The sequence below is a fragment of the Thermobia domestica genome, chromosome 5 (genome assembly GCF_964235325.1).
Source record: "Thermobia domestica chromosome 5, izTheDome1.hap1.1, whole genome shotgun sequence".
Lineage (NCBI taxonomy): Eukaryota > Metazoa > Arthropoda > Insecta > Zygentoma > Lepismatidae > Thermobia > Thermobia domestica.
Window position 1 is genome coordinate 302,731,942 of NC_137458.1, and position 17,162 is coordinate 302,749,103.

The 17,162-nt window shown below is 37.2% G+C and overlaps 1 protein-coding gene across 1 annotated transcript in view; it reads right to left on the reverse strand.

The window, feature by feature from the left end:
- Window positions 1-736, reverse strand: part of MCU (mitochondrial calcium uniporter) — a 297,505-nt gene extending 296,769 nt beyond the window's left edge. The window contains exon 1 of the mRNA XM_081760384.1: window positions 211-736. Coding sequence (XP_081616510.1) covers window positions 211-340 — 130 coding nt within the window. The 5' untranslated portion in view covers window positions 341-736. The remainder of the gene's footprint in view (window positions 1-210) is intronic.
- Window positions 737-17,162: the final 16,426 nt, after the last annotated feature.

The following is a 17,162-nucleotide window of genomic DNA, read 5'->3' on the forward strand; positions in this document are numbered from 1 at the left end:
TTTTCTGCTAAGTTTCAACATCCAGTGCTTGAAGTTGACCGAATTATTGTGTATCTTGCCACTCCGTTAGTTAGTTAGTTAAAAAAAAAAAAAAAAAAAAAAAACGCACACACACATTGAGAAAGAGAGGAACGTGCTGCCACCTGTTGATAACTGTTGCTCTTTTACAGTTAACTACTTCCTACAGAGGATTGGTGAAATATTACATACGTTGTTCCGAAGTCGGTAAGAGTTCATTACGTGAACAAAACAGCCTGGAGTTTGTTCCTAACTTTGCACTATATAAACACCATCTCACTGACGTGTTTACGAACAATATTTGACGAATTCCAAGGTTCATAGTTCACGGATATTGCCTTCTGAAGATTTAACTCAAAAAACAAACACACAGCTCACATCACAATATCAGGAAGAAACTAATGATGTCAATCTTTGCAAAGCCCTACCCCACTATTTTTCTTTTTTTTTTTAAACCCCAAGGCCAGTCACACTTTATGCAAACACACAAAATATACGCTTAGGTCAGTCATCATAACTCCTATGAAAATAATACTGCCAACACTTCGCGACGAAACCGGAAATACGGAGGGAGCAGAACGCTGATTTGCGCGCAAGGTTACCACCTGAAGGCACAAAGAAAAACTTTCCCGCGACCAACTTCAATACAACTTGAATTTTTACAGTTCACACGGAATGCAGCTGGGAATCCAGCCACGGAAGAAGAAATACAGTACGCCAACGCACTGGTTCTAAGTTAGGAAAAGGAGTTCGTTAACTAAAGAAGATAAGTAATCAAAAGCAAATTTGTGTAGGATCATTGCGGATAGATAAATGAAACGAATGATTCATATTAGTATGATTGAAAATGAAGCGAATACATCAAAGCAGCCAGAGTTAAGTCAAATTTCTAAGCATTCATTAATTAATTAATACCTCAATTTCATTTACCGGTACTAAGTTTCACGCAGTCAATATGACGTCATTTTTCGTTGGAATCGAAATATAATGGGAAAGTGTAAAGGAAAAAAAATCAGAAAGTGAGTCTTATCAAGGCTGCACTTACAAAATAAGGATATGATTAAGCTAACGTTATTCTTTAAATAACTCAGAGCTCCATCGTGGCTAAGCGGTTAGCGTAGGCGACTTTGGCGTGGGAGAGCCGGATTCGATTTCCGGCAGGAGTTCATGTGGTTCTGATTCCATGTTAATCAGTAGGTCCCATCTCATATAACCTCACTGCTGAAAGGGCGTTAAAATCAACATCTTTAAATAACTCTATGGTTAATCGCCGCAGAAACAGAAATTCTCTAATGGATTTTATCCATTTGCAAAGGCAAGACAATCCATTCTGAACATATACTCTACAAGATCCTGCTTTATATTGTTTTATTAGGCTTTTATTGCCAACCCAAGAATCTCTTTCCTATACGTTTCTGATTGAATATTTCTTCTTGTGCCCCCGCGTATTAACAATGCGACAAATAAACCAGATAAAATAGCAATTTTCGATTTTTGGTAACCAGGAAACTATCGGTGTTATTATTTATAGGTTAGAGAGGAAGGATAATATTTCTTTTTGCATATGCCGCAAAGTGACCTCTACGCCACGCCTCTGCACATCTAAGCACTTGTGTAATATAATTTCATCTCAATGTGTATTAAAACTTCCAAAATTAAAAATATAAAAAAAACAAACAGGATAAGGTTCCATAAACGAACTTTCAAAAAAAGAAAAGCTAAAAATAAAAGTAAAAATGTCCAAATAAATAAAAACAAAATAAAAAACTGCATATAGGTAAAAAGCCAAAAACAAAGTATATAAACGTATAAAATTGTAAACAATGGGTCAGTTTTTGGTCATTCATTGGCAGTCAGTCAGAACAGACAGAGTCAACCATTAAAACCTCATCAAAATAAACCTCAACCTATACCGCTATAACCTTCTGTAAATACTTATTAATTATGCCAAAAAACAACGCATAAAAAGTTCATGCATAAAGGTCTTCTCCATGACAGGCACATTTTGTTAATCTGTAACTTCTATATTATTGTCATAACCTTTTTTATGTACTACATATTATTGTCATAACCTTTCTTTATGTACCTTCATTAAATTATCAAAATGCATCAAATAATATTATCTTACTACCAAAAATAACAATAAGCAATCTCCCATAATCACTTATTCCAAATAGTAACAAAAAAACATTAATTTAAATTACGAAACATGGCTCCCAAGTATATAAACGTATAAAATTGTAAACAATGGGTCAGTTTTTGGTCATTCATTGGCAGTCAGTCAGAACAGACAGAGTCAACCATTAAAACCTCATCAAAATAAACCTCAACCTATACCGCTATAACCTTCTGTAAATACTTATTAATTATGCCAAAAAACAACGCATAAAAAGTTCATGCATAAAGGTCTTCTCCATGACAGGCACATTTTGTTAATCTGTAACTTCTATATTATTGTCATAACCTTTTTTATGTACTACATATTATTGTCATAACCTTTCTTTATGTACCTTCATTAAATTATCAAAATGCATCAAATAATATTATCTTACTACCAAAAATAACAATAAGCAATCTCCCATAATCACTTATTCCAAATAGTAACAAAAAAACATTAATTTAAATTGCGAAACACTTGAATGTAAACAAACCCACAAACGAAACCTTGAAAACCTATTTTCTCCGTTTACAGGGATAATGAAACATGTAAATTCGTGTATCTTTTCCCTTTATGGAAATCTGCAATATTTTCGTTCATAAGTAAGAAAAGTTAATACATATTGTAAAACACAATGAACGTAGTCACTTACTCTGAGAGAAGAACGCAGACTAAAAATATTTAAGTATATATTAGAGTCATGAGACGAATCTTTTGACCCAAAGGGAACGGTGGAAACTTCATAACGAGAAACTGCATAACTAATATAGTTTACCAAACATTATTACGGTCATTAAATCTAGGAGGCTCAGATGAGCAGATCATGTAACCAGAATGGGAGAAAATGAGGAAGCTTTCATAGTTTTTACTGGAAGTCTAATCGAAAACCGACCATTAGGACGACCTTGGCACAGGTGGGAGGACAATATTAAGATGGATCTCGCAGAAATAAAAATACAAAGTAGAAACTGGGTCCAGTTGGCTAAGGACAGAAGTCAATGGAGAGGATTTGTGAAAACAGCGTTGAACCTTCGGATTCCATAGACCATAGAGTTAGTTAGTTAAAATACAGTGAAATCTCCCTTAACGAATAGTTCTCAATAACAGACGCCTCCATATCGCTGACAGACCTTCTGTTACGGAAAGAAAATAAACGTATTGTTACGGAAAAGAATCCTCTCTTTTACGTACACATCAGATACGCAGACGGACATTTCTCTTTTCACATCAACGTTTTCGTAATGTGTATAACGGTCAATAAACTATTTTCAGTTCATACGCATTTAGCCACAGGAAATATTTTCCCAATTTCCAAATAAATCTCTAAACAGAAAACCCCTTCTTCACAAAATGCCTTTAATATACAGGAAGTCAATGACCTGCCAAATCACCAACACAGAATAGTTGCAAACTGTACTTAAAATTCATATTTTGCCTGTTCTCAGTAAATTTTCAGTGTTTAATACTGTACAGGTATAGAATGTCAGTTCAATTAGCACAGATATTGACTTTTGATTTACTCATGAATTAACATAAATTACTCAAATAAAAGAATGTTAACGAGAACGAGAATTGACAACTCACACGCAAATAATATTGTGGAAGGTGATGCTTCAATGCATAAATGAAACTCAATAATTTCAATTGATACCAGCTGAGAATGCTCCAAGAGCATTGCCTAGGGTTACCACATTTCAAAAATGAAAATCCAGGGCGCTACTAAATTACGAGAATCTTTGAAATGCTTAAAATGGAGAGAAAGTGTTATATACTAATTTACTTTCTTCCATTAGATAGAGTTGTTCAAGTATTACGTTATCACATTTTTAGTCATTTTAGTAGACTTTCTCGTCCCTAGTTAAGCAAACGTAAGCAGATGATTTACTCCTTCCCCTGGTAAGCATTTCTTTTTTCATTTTCAGAATCTGTTGTTTCGTGGCTTTCAGAATCTGTTTTAGTAGCTCCTTCAAGGTATGATGTTCCCTTTCACATGTTTTGTCTGTTCGTGTTGTATCCTTTTTTAAGCAGGGGTGCCCACAAGGGGGGGGCTATGACGCAAACTGCGTCATTGAAATATTTGGAGGGGGTAAAAATCTATATAAATATGTTTGAGGGAGTGTAAAAATTAATAGAAAAGATTTTTTTTCATGGAAGAACACCTACGGATAGACAATTGAGGGGGGGGCGTCATGGACATGAGGGGGGTGGGCACCACTGTTTTAAGAACGGTTAATTTATTGGCAATATGTTCTGGTGGCATTTGTTATCTTGAAATAACTTCTTTCGTTGAATTTTTAATTTATTTCTGTTATTTTTAACAAACTAACAACTGAATAACTCACATGTATGCTTACGTCGGCATGACCCCGTACCCCACAGTCAGCAAAAATAAGAAAAACTTGAATCTAATTCCCTCTTTAGCTGCTTACGTAATACTAGAACTGCCCCTGAGTGTATTACACATAAAATAACATAGCACTAAACTAAAATAAAATAAAATACTTTTTTCTGCACTGAAATCTGGGACATTTAAGTGTCCCGAGAAATATTTTCGGGACACCGGGACGCAGATCTTGATTTCGTGACGATCCTGGATTTTCCGGGACGAATGGCAAACCCTAGCATTGTCAGAACGAAGTTAAAAGAAATTATTTTCTCTTAAAACTTCTACATACATACATTACTTCTTAAAACTTATACCAATTGTTCTATGTACTTTATTATTATACTCATTAAACAATTCTTGTAATATATCTATCCATTTATTATTTCCTTGAGTACTCAATTTTTTCCACGTTTTGTTTAAGAGTTCTGTTAAAACGTTCTGCGATATGTTGTTTTACGAAGACACATGCTCAAAATGGAGGCTCAAAATTGAAAAATTTGCAAAATATTATCTCTCCATGACTAACGGTTCCCGAGATATGGATCCTTAAACCTCCCGAAATCCGAACTTTGTTGGCCAATATCTGGAGAATGGTGGCCAGCTGGCCAGTGGCCACCGGTTACTATTTGGTACCAAAATGTTTACTATTCTCTTAGGTATTGATCAACACCAATATAATCTGTCTGACTTACGCTTCCCGAGATATGGCTCCTTAAATCTCCCGAAATCGAAACTTTTTTTGGGTCAATATTTCGGGAACAGTAAGAGTGACGCGAAAAATTTCATCACTTCTTTTAGATAGTTTTGGATGTTCTATCGAATGGAGGGCTCAAAAACGGAGACAGTCAAACACAGGCATAGTGAACTCAGTAACGAACTTTTTAAAGTTCGTTGAAAATAGCGATTAGATTGAGTGGAAGATAAAAAAAAAAAGGTAAAGGTCTATCGTTTATTGGCTATTCTTAGAAATGATGAGTTGTAGGCCTATGTCACTCATGACTTTACAAATACTTGCTTTGCAATATACAGTCGAGATAAAATGTTCTTTTGAGGTTGAATTGATGACTCAAATAAGATTTAGACAATATTTTAAAATGATTCGATTTCAACAGTAATTTAAATACTTCAGTGAATATGTATTCCTAATAATTTGACAGTATTTTTTTCTATAGTATTGCACAGTATTAATGTTGCATTTTCATATTGTACTACTTTTATTTTTAGTATAATCAGTACGCGAATAAAGATAATTTTATAAAAGAATGCTACGTACTTGAGAACAAAATTATCATTTGCACCACAAATAAACATATCTCTCAATGATACTTTTATTTGCAGGTATATCTCATCACCTCAATAATTTGAATAGTGAAACTCACCTCTGGTGCTTGGGGTCCCGAGTTCGATCCCAGCCCCCGCCAAGTGAACTTTGTGGTGGACAAACACCGTGTGCGTGGGTTTCCTCGGGGTTCTCCCGTTTCCTCCCACTTTCTTCATTCCACCGTTTCATTCATTACTCATCATCACCGTCTCCTTTAGCCTAACCGGAATAACCGCGGGACGTAAATCTCAAAGATTTCATTTCATTTTTCAATCGTGGAACTATTTTTTTTTCATACATAACTAATGCATTTTCTGTATACAATTACCGCATGAGCTGTGAGTAATTTAAATTGGCGTAACCTGTAAATTACGGACACCTCTCATTTACAGATAATTAATTATGTATCATAAATCAAACCAAATCACTTGGTATAATAGCCCTTTTTGTGGGCTGGAACAGCTCCAACGCCATCTATTAGCGATTAGCTGATTTACATCCAACCTAGCGGCGAACACGTGGTCAGCGCGCTGCGTCGCCCTGTCTCTAACAGAGGCGTATTAAGAGTCCCTATCACTGCGAAATTAAAATACCGCTAATTTTACAGTAATTATGTGATATCACCAAATAGATCAAATATAATCGAAAAGTGGATCAAGATCTTGCTAGACGATGTTATTTTGCATGAGGTACCATTATCACGAGTCATCTAGTAGCTTTCCGTTTGCAGTTATCTATTTAGAAACGCGAAAATAAATGCCCATTTTCTAAATGGCTAGAAATCGAAAGCAGATAAATGAGTCGTAATAACGGTATCTCACGCAAAATAATATTGTCTAGGGAGATCTTGTTCCACTTTTCGATTATCTTTTATCTATTTGAAGATATCACATAATTACTATAAAATTAGCGGTATTTTAATTTCGCAGTGATGGGGACTCTTAAGAGTTTTCTAGACCTAGTGGCCGTCACGTCTTTTATTCACGTGACTCCCCAGATTGCCTCACGACACTGGGTGACGCAGAAAATTGGGAAGCACCGGCCAGGAATTGAACCCGGGACATGAGGCCAATGCTCTAACCACTGGACTACGGTGTCCACCTAATTATATCTCATAGGTGTCCCTTATTCAGAAATTTCACTATGTTATCAATCTAGTTGCTTCCCATCCCGTTTCCTCAATATCTTCGACTGATTTCCAAATTGATTGCACGATAGCATTACGTAGGAGACAGCACATAGCGACATCTATTAGCCTAACTGTGAACTAGTAGGAATTAGCGTGATAGAGAAGGAATTAGTGTGTTTTGTGTTTATAATAGGATTAAAAATATCTAAATATTTTCGCCTAAATGTTTATGCAACCCTCAACTCTTAAAGTTTTGAAATCTGAATATTAGCGATACTCAGGGGTCGCGGTGATTCAGTTGTAGAGCGTTCACCTCTGGTACATGAGGTCTTTGGTTCGATCCGAGCTCGCGCCAAATGAACTTTGTGCTGGTGCGTATCTTTTCTCGAGGTTCTCCCGTTTCTTCCCACTTTCTTCATTCCATTTCCTTCATTTCTCATCATCACCACCTCCTTTGGCCTAGCTTTCATAACCGTAGAACTTAAAAACTTAACGATTTCATTTCATTTTCATTAGCGATACTCACAGACTGTGAGACTGATATATATTTTTGTTTCATAACAAGGATTCATGATAATTCATTTCCGACCTTGAGGGTATTAAAACGACACGTTCATGTTTTGGCTGTAACAAAACCTCACCACTGTGTATAAAAGCATACATTTGAGACGGACTGATTTTCCGCCTCAGTTATTATATATATTATTGTTCTCTGTACGGAAGAATGCATAAATATTTCAGTAACTTTTACACCGAAATTTCCGAAGCTTGTAAATTCCGTTGCAAATATTGCGATTTGCGTTATCCAGAATGTGCGAAAGCACCCGGCGCGAGGCTAGCTTGCGTTAGCCAGAACTTCGAAAGCGCACCCGGCGCGAGGCTAGCTGATCAAGGAAGACGTAACAATATGAGTATTTGTTAAGATATTACTAACAAAATATGCAGAATTAGTGGTAAAGAGATTCAACGATTATATTTGAGATGGAGTAAAGAAATTACAAGCCATACAGTGTTTAGTGTGTGTTAAAGGAACTTCGTTATTTATGAAATTACAACAATATCGTAACATATAAAAAGCCGTGTAACATCAACTTGCTGACACACGTGTTTATAATTGCTGAAGTAACGTATAAGTGGGAGTTTGAGTTCTTGGTGGCTTGTTTACATTCTCTGCTTCTGCTTCATATGCAGGTAAAGTTTAGTTACTAAGTGTATTCATATATATCCAAGATGTTTTGGAAGAAACTCGTTTTATCTGCATGACTAGTGGGACGAACTGCATGGAAACACATTTCTAATTATATTTGAAATACTGTGGTCTTCATAGAAGTATAAACAAGGAAATTCATCATCGAATATTCAGAAAGTGATAGTTTATAGTGCATATAATCACCTGGAAATTCTTGAACCAAAAGCCAGCTCTCAGGGGGGTTTGTGATTAAAAATTGTAAGGTCCGGGTACTGCTGATTTTTTTTTTATATTAATCCAACGACTTCCTATTGGTGTATTGAGGTAATCTATTGCATGAATCACTGTAATTTAACAAGGGATCTATTTACATGTGAGCAGTCTCGTGGCAAAATATTACAATGAGTGCTTAATTATAAACGTGTTTTCCCGCAGTGAGCTCCCACAACTTCGATAATCTTCATTCCTAATAGCCTAAACGTCCGTCCTCAATCATTAAAAAAAAAAAATTCAACAACCAAAAGTATTTGGAAGGAATTTATGTATGTTTCTTGGTTGTGTATTGTAAGAATTTCTATATGTCTATTGGTACTTCTTGCTATTATTGGTATTTAATACAGTATAATTTGCTTCGAAATATTTACGCTTTTATGTTAATAATGTTCTTTTGATTTTGTGTTTATCATCACTACTATTCCGTAAACAAAAGTGGGTTATGTCAGTGGAGATGATACCAAAGAGCAGTTCCTCTCAGATAATTTGTCAGGTTCATTCTACGTATTTCAGTGTAGTTTAATCAGAATTGGCTTCTGATAAAAGAACGTGTATCTCCTCGATGCTCTCTAGTCAAAACTAGGAAAGTAAGCGTTTACCATCAGTTTCGGCGAATCTACCTACTTCCATCTGAAAAGTAGTTACGAAATATTTCTATCACACCTGATAGTTTGTTAAAGTGCACCATCATAGTACAGTGGAGTCCGTCAAGGCTATGGGCATAAATAGATGTTAATACAGTGGAGTTCCGTCTACACAGGTTACATTTCAGATGTATGAAAGGTGAGCAACAGTTGCTGAGTAAATTGCACGTATCACCAGTGAATATATTTGGGTGACGGTTGCTGAATAAATCGCACGTCCCGCTGTCAGAGTAATACTGACTTGTTTTGTATTTTAAAAGTGTAATCCCGTTCGTAGTGGTTCGGAACTAATTTTTGATAGTATTACTATTTATTGTAAGTCACGACGGCTGCGCTGATACATTAATAGTAAAGCAAAGAAGTAAATGTTATCACTCTTACTGCTAATTGTGTAAGTAGAGCAAATTTGTAGGTGTATTGTTTCACGCTCTTATCAGAGAAAACAAAGGTGTGTAAGGAAATTCATTAATATGTCCAAATTTGATAATTGAATGATGTAAAGCAGTATACTTGGCCGGTGCTATTATGTACGTCGTCCTTGTCTTGTGTCCCTGAGAGTAGATTAGTGCGTCGTTTTCTGAAGTTGGCTAGAGCTGCATATTATTCCCCAGGTGTCAAATTTAGTCATTCATCACCTTGGATATAACAGACTTATCAGTTACAATTACGTGGAAGAAGATTGAAGGAAACTCGAAGTCTGGAAACTGAGTTGATGTTTATGGACTGTTTTTTTTAATAGTGTAAATTGACATTTTTCCTTTTCTTCGTTTTTATTTTCCTGTTTCTCCAAACATAACCTTGTATTATCGAAGATTTGTGAATAATAAACATATTCCAATTGATATATATATATGTTTCCAAAAATACCGATAGAATAGATAGACTGCCAACAGACTATCGAGGAATTATGTAGTAAGGTAAGATTGATTACATTTCTTATGATATTGTTTATTATAAGTTAGTACTTTCATTTGGTTGCACCAGAATGCAAGAGCCTTAAAAAGGTTATCCAAGTCAAACATAATTCGTAAAACGTAAGAGAGAGTAAGTTACAAAGTGGCGACCCAGTGTCAGGATTAAATGCATCTGGCTTGCAAACTGAAAATAAGGCTATTGAAGGTAATATTCGTAAATTATTAATGGTTGACAGGACAAAAGGCGGAATGAAGAATTTTCGGAGTTGTTGGAGTGTTTCTGTGGGAAAACCATATTCTATGATTTTGAAGTTCATTGTGTGTTATATCTAGATATATATATTTTATTGTGTGTTACATATATTTAACTGTGAAGTTACTTAGAGAAAACCAAAAATAGGCAAGATGTCAAATAGTTCCGAAAATAGTCGTAATAGCTCTGACACGGGAGATCGTGCATATGCTTGTTGCCAGCATAGCGTATCAGAGGAAGTATTTGAACTTTCTGAGAAAATTAAATCAGTCATGTGCGGGAAATGTTTGCGCTGGTACCATTTTCGTTGTGTAGGCTTGAAGGAATCACCTAGCACGTATGATTTGGTTAGTGCTGAGACTTATCTTTGGTATTGTAAGGAATGCGAATCCCAAAAGATTTCTGATGATGGTGACAAAATCCCTGAACTTGAGAAGGATCGGGAAAACGACGAAAATGCGAACAATTCTGGAGTCTTTCGAGATCCAGTTGTCACTTCTTCGCCGGTTGCGGCTGCACAGGGTACCATAACGATTGAGATGATGTTCGCTCAATTACTAAAAATGAATAAATGTATTGAGCAAATAAGCATTGACCAAAAGAAAATAAGTGAGGATCAAAGAAGCATAGGAATCGAACAGACGAAATTAAGGGCTGTTCAAAACGAACAGAAGGCTGAAGTTACAGCAGGTTTCAAGGAAGTTGCTGCAACTGTACAGAATGTCACTAAGCAACTCGAGAGTTTTAAACTGGAAGTAAGGGAGGAGTTAAACGCGGAGGCGTCGCGATTGGACGAACGTATAGATATGGTAACCGCCATTGTTATGAAACATGATGACAGGATTAAAACCCTTGACGAAAGTGTCAGAGAACTTCACGAAAAGGAGAGAACTCGAAGCGAGGCATTGAGAAGTTTGCCAGAAACGTTGAGGAAGCAGAATCACGAGATCGCATCCCTTCATGAATACCAGGATACTAATAATGATGTCCTTAATTCGTTGCAAGTCCAAACCAATGATATCAGTAACCGCATTACGGTACTACAACAGCAGACCCACGCTAATCATAGTGAAGTAGTCAAGGATATCTCGCTCTTGAGGCATGAACTTGATAATCTTAAATCATCTTCGGTTCACTCTGATTGTGAGAGTGTATGTAGTGATAAAGTAGTTCCACGGAAGCGATCTTTTGTGAGTTCTGAACCAGTTGAGAATGGACATGCTCTTAAGAGTCCAATACGGATTTTTGAAGTAAATAGGGAACCTTCCCTAAATTCCTATTGTACTTCTTATTCTTTTGTGAGACATAATTGCAATGATGTTCCTATCTACAGCTCCAATGCTAGTAATTCCTTTGGTTCTGGACAAAATATCAATGATAAAGTGATATTTACTAGGAACGGTACTAATGACTTACCTCAAGTATCAACAGTACCTTCATATCGTGTAACTCCTTCCGTCCAACCTAGCGGTTTTCCACCCTGGACGATGTTTAATTGTAGTTATAGTATACCCACAACGACTACTACTACGGTGTCATGGAGTATGCCAACGACAGTGGAAAGCAAAAACTCGGTTCAGTGTTGTATGGTTGGAAATAATTATCCTCATGTTTCTTTTGATTGTTCCAGGTCGAAAGTTTGTGAAAATTCCAAACCTTTAGTTGGAGATTCTTTTGATGGTATTAATACTGTATCGCAACCAGTGTCTGCTTTTCCATCTGCGTTCAGATTAAAGGATCTCAAAGATTTCCCAAGATTTTCAGGAGATAATCAACCAGGGGTAGCTCGCAGATTCCTTCGTGATTTTCAACGATGTATTGAAATATACTCAGTCTCGGATGCTGAGAAAATCAGGGTAGCCAAAAATTGTTTGGTAAACACAGCTTATATTTGGTTTCACACAGTTGCTGGTGAAATAAGATGCTACGAGGACTTCATTCGACTTTTTAAGAAACAATATTGTTCGCAAGAGATGGAACATATTCAGAAACGACAATTACAAAATCTCAAGTATGATAAAACGAAATTCTCGTCTTTACTTGAATTCTCGTGGACTTTGATCGAGAAGTATTTCGATGTGACTGAAGTTCCTAACTATACGGAACTAATGAACCTCATCCTTGGATGTATTCCGGAAGAGGATGTGAGGTGGCTGACTGTCAATCCTTGTCATGATTTCGACGAATTTATGAGTAGAATCGCTACTCTATCCAGCCACTCTGCGACATCCCAAGTTGATTCGGCAAGACTTTCTCAGAAACGCCCGTTTGCTAGGCAGGCTAAAATTGTTTCAAACAGAGGCAAACAGGTAAGTGTGAGTAGTCAAACTGATTCAAACCAATTTGGATATTCCCACAATAATTGTAGTTGGCAGAATCGAACTCACACAAGTAATAGGAACAATAGGAATGGGAGTTCTTCACGAGGCAACGGTAGGAATCGGAGATTTCGAGGACATGGAAATCGAAGGAGATTCCATAATAATGATAGCCAGAATCCTTCTGGTGGAAACAACATGGCGCGAACCGATAGGAATGGAGATAGTGAGAATGTTTCTTATCCAGATAGAGATCAATCTCGACCATTTAATCGAAATGGTACCGATCATGACCATTGCTCGTCAGGTACGGAAAACCCATTTCGCAGCAACCTTTAGTCATGGGGGAAGATTGCTGCGGAGGGAGTTCAAACCCCATTACTCAAAAGTCTAATTCAGATGTAACTATCAAACCTTTTCTTCACCAAATCGAACCTAGTGTTATTTCAGACCCGAAATTCGATCATTTTATTGAATTTAATGTCAGTTTTGTGGTGGAAGATGACCAATCCTCATCTCGTACAGAATATTATTTTTCTTCATCTCCAATAGTAAGAGGAACTATAGGAGGTATTGATTTGAACTGCACGATAGACAGTGGCGCCGAGCTTAATCTCATGGACTGGGAAATTTGGAAGCGTATTAAACTTGCTTTCCCATCGGCCAAGTTACGGCCCTATACAGGATTATCACTTGGAGCATTTGCAGGAAAGGAAAAGTTTCTTGTACAAGGTGTACAAACTTTTAATTTAAATTTACAAGGCCACCTATTTGAAGTCCCAATATTCATAATCAAGTACTTGCGTACAGATTTGATTCTTGGATGCCCTTTCTTGGACAAATTTCAGGGAATAATTGATCGACGCACCAAAGAAATTAAATTGAAGGATCAATCTGGTAGGGAAGTTATCCTGCAGACATATGAACCCAACTTGCTATTGGTAGCTGTCAATACCAAGGAGAAGGAGGTGAATATTCATGAAGACTTCAAAATTATACCTGTGGGAATTGAAACGATGCCTGACCACTCCTTTCACGTGTCACCCGGTAGCTATAAATAAAGTCTCAGCCTCCACTACATCATTATTGACGGATGTTCCTATTGAAGAGCCTGAACCTAACATCTCTGAAGAGGATATACGAAATTACATAGAAACAAGAACGGACTTGGATTCTTCGTCAAGAATTCGTCTGCAACAGCTTCTTCTGAAGTACATACATTTATTCTCAGAATATCCCCGAAGAGTGCGTGCTCCTCTGCATAAGATCCAATTGACTGACGAAATTCCCATCGTTGGACCATATTATCCTGTTCCACAGGCCATGCAGGAGGATTTTGAACGTGAATTGCGTACGTGGATTAGATTGGGGATAGCCAAGGAACAACCCTCTCCATACCGTAACCCTGTTCACTGTGTGCGTAAGGCGTCAGGAGGAGTGCGGCCTGTTCTGGACTTGCGTGCTCTTAATAAGAAGGTAATAGCTCCCAAAGTACAAGTTGAGCCCATCAATGATATACTGAATAAAGTAAGTAAAGCAAACTTCTTTAGTAGCTTCGACTGCTCAGCCGGATATTATGGAATAGGGTTAGATCCTTCTTCATATCAATACACTAGTTTTGTGTACATGGGGAGGCAATTTGTAATGTGTTCGCTCCCAATGGGAATCAAGAGTGCACCAGCTATCTTTCAAAATTGTATGTACAACTTTTTTGACAAGACTACGAGAGCATTTGCCACTATTTACTTGGATGATGTACTCGTCTCAAGTTCTTCATTAGAAGATCATTTCCAGCATCTGGAGCGTGTTTTTGAAACGTTTCACAGTGCAAATTTCTCGCTCAATTTCAAGAAATGTGACTTTATCCGGCCTGAAATAAATTTCCTTGGTCATGTTATAAGTGGAAGTGCTGTGAAACCAGATCCCAAGCATAATGAACCGATCCGGTGCTTTCCAGTTCCCAAAAATAAGAAAGCATTGAGAGCCTTTTTAGGTTTAGTTGGATGGAGACGCCGTTTCGTTCCAAATTTTGCAGCTCTCACGGGACCATTGTATGACCTTCTTAAGAAAGACAAGAAATTTGTACTTACTCCAGAGTTATTGGAAAATTTCAAGAGACTTAGGGAACTAGTAAGCCAACCTCCTGCCTTAGGGCAACCTGATTTCTCCTTAACATTCCATCTGTATTCAGATGCCTGTGTAGAAAATTTGGCTGGCTACCTTGCTCAGTGGCCACCAGGGGACACAGATCCAAATGTTATAGCATATGCGAGTCGTAGGGTTCGACCCCACGAACTCTCTCTTTCAATCTTCCAACTGGAATTGCTTTCAGTGTTATTCCTCTGTGAACACTTTTCACAGTATATTCTCGGCAGGACTACTGTAATCCACTGTGATAACGCAGCTGTAACTCATGCTTTTACTTTGAAGAATTTGGATCCAAGGACAACCCGGATGCTATTAAAGCTCCAGAGATTTGATCTGATTTTCGAACATCTTCCTGGAAAAAGTAATCACGTAACAGACGTGTTGAGTCGATACCCACCGGAAGTACCATCTAAATCCGAGGAAAAATTTGTAAACTTTCTTTCAGTGAAGGATACATCTCTCTTCGACTTAGAAGAAATTAAAGAAAAACAAGGATCTGATGAGTTTTGCCGAAGGACCAAATCCTCTCTTGGAGAAGCTATTGAATCGGAACGTTTCCTTTTGCACCAAGGCATTCTGTATATGAAGAATCCGAAAACATTGCAGTGGCTGCTTGTTATCCCACAGGAGCTAACTTTAAAAATAGTTAATACTATCCACACGACAGGCCATTTTGGAGTCCATAAGTGTTTCTCTTTCTGTAGAAATCTCTTCTACTGGCGACATATGAAATCCGACATCAAGAAGTACGTTAGGGACTGTATTCGCTGTGCCGAAACGAAGTACGCTAATCGTGTCATCTCGAAGGAAGATTGTGTGATTGAGGCAGACTCGCCTCATGATAAACTAGGCATTGACATAGTGGGAAAATTGCCGTGCAGCCACGGATATTATTACATTCTGTCTATAATAGATATTTATTCGAGATTTGTGGTGTACTATCCAATGAGAACTGCCCATGTGAAAGAGATTCTTGCTCTTCTTGAAAATAGATATTTTTATATAACACCCTATCCTCGTTCTATTATAACGGATAGAGGTCCCCAGTTCCTTTCAAAAGCCTGGAAGGAGTACTGTCAGAAACGTGCTATCAAACATTTGTTGACGTCTAGCTACAGTCCTAACAGTAACGGAACGACTGAACGTTCCCACAAGGAACTTAATCGTTTAATAAGACTACAGTGCAGTCAGAAGCAAACTGATTGGAGCAAAGTCTTGAAAACATCGCAAGACTTATTAAATTACTCTATCTGTACGAGTATTAACAGTACGCCAGCAGAATTGTTTATGTCCTACTCAGCTGCGGAGGCATATAAACGTTCTTTCCCTTGGCCACAAAGTCTAGAGAAGATTATTGAGAAGGATCGTCACCTCTTAGTGGACGATAACTTGCCCTATAAGAAGAAACAGCAAGTGAAGAAATCAGGACGTGAAATTGTCCTTAAAGTAGGCGATCTCGTCATGGTACGGACGCATTATTTGTCGTCAGCTTCCCGGAAGGAAACGTCGAAGTATTTAAATTGCTTTGTGGGTCCATACGTCATAGTGAAAATTTTGCGAAATAGTGCTGTTTTACACAACCTTATTGGAGAAGCGATCGGAACACATAATTTCCAAAACATGAAATTGTTCGATTGCTCAGCAGAAAAGAGACAGGAACTTTTATCTCATTATCCTCACAAACTGAGTTTCACGATGTAAATAGAGATTTGATTAGTTGTGTTTCTTATGTTTAGATTTTAGTGGTAAATGTTTAAAAAAAAATAAATTCACTCAAAATGTTCATTTATTTTCTTTTTGGCCTAGAGCGAGGCTGAGACGGACTGATTTTCCGCCTCAGTTATTATATATATTATTGTTCTCTGTACGGAAGAATGCATAAATATTTCAGTAACTTTTACACCGAAATTTCCGAAGCTTGTAAATTCCGTTGCAAATATTGCGATTTGCGTTATCCAGAATGTGCGAAAGCACCCGGCGCGAGGCTAGCTTGCGTTAGCCAGAACTTCGAAAGCGCACCCGGCGCGAGGCTAGCTGATCAAGGAAGACGTAACAATATGAGTATTTGTTAAGATATTACTAACAAAATATGCAGAATTAGTGGTAAAGAGATTCAACGATTATATTTGAGATGGAGTAAAGAAATTACAAGCCATACAGTGTTTAGTGTGTGTTAAAGGAACTTCGTTATTTATGAAATTACAACAATATCGTAACATATAAAAAGCCGTGTAACATCAACTTGCTGACACACGTGTTTATAATTGCTGAAGTAACGTATAAGTGGGAGTTTGAGTTCTTGGTGGCTTGTTTACATTCTCTGCTTCTGCTTCATATGCAGGTAAAGTTTAGTTACTAAGTGTATTCATATATATCCAAGATGTTTTGGAAGAAACTCGTTTTATCTGCAT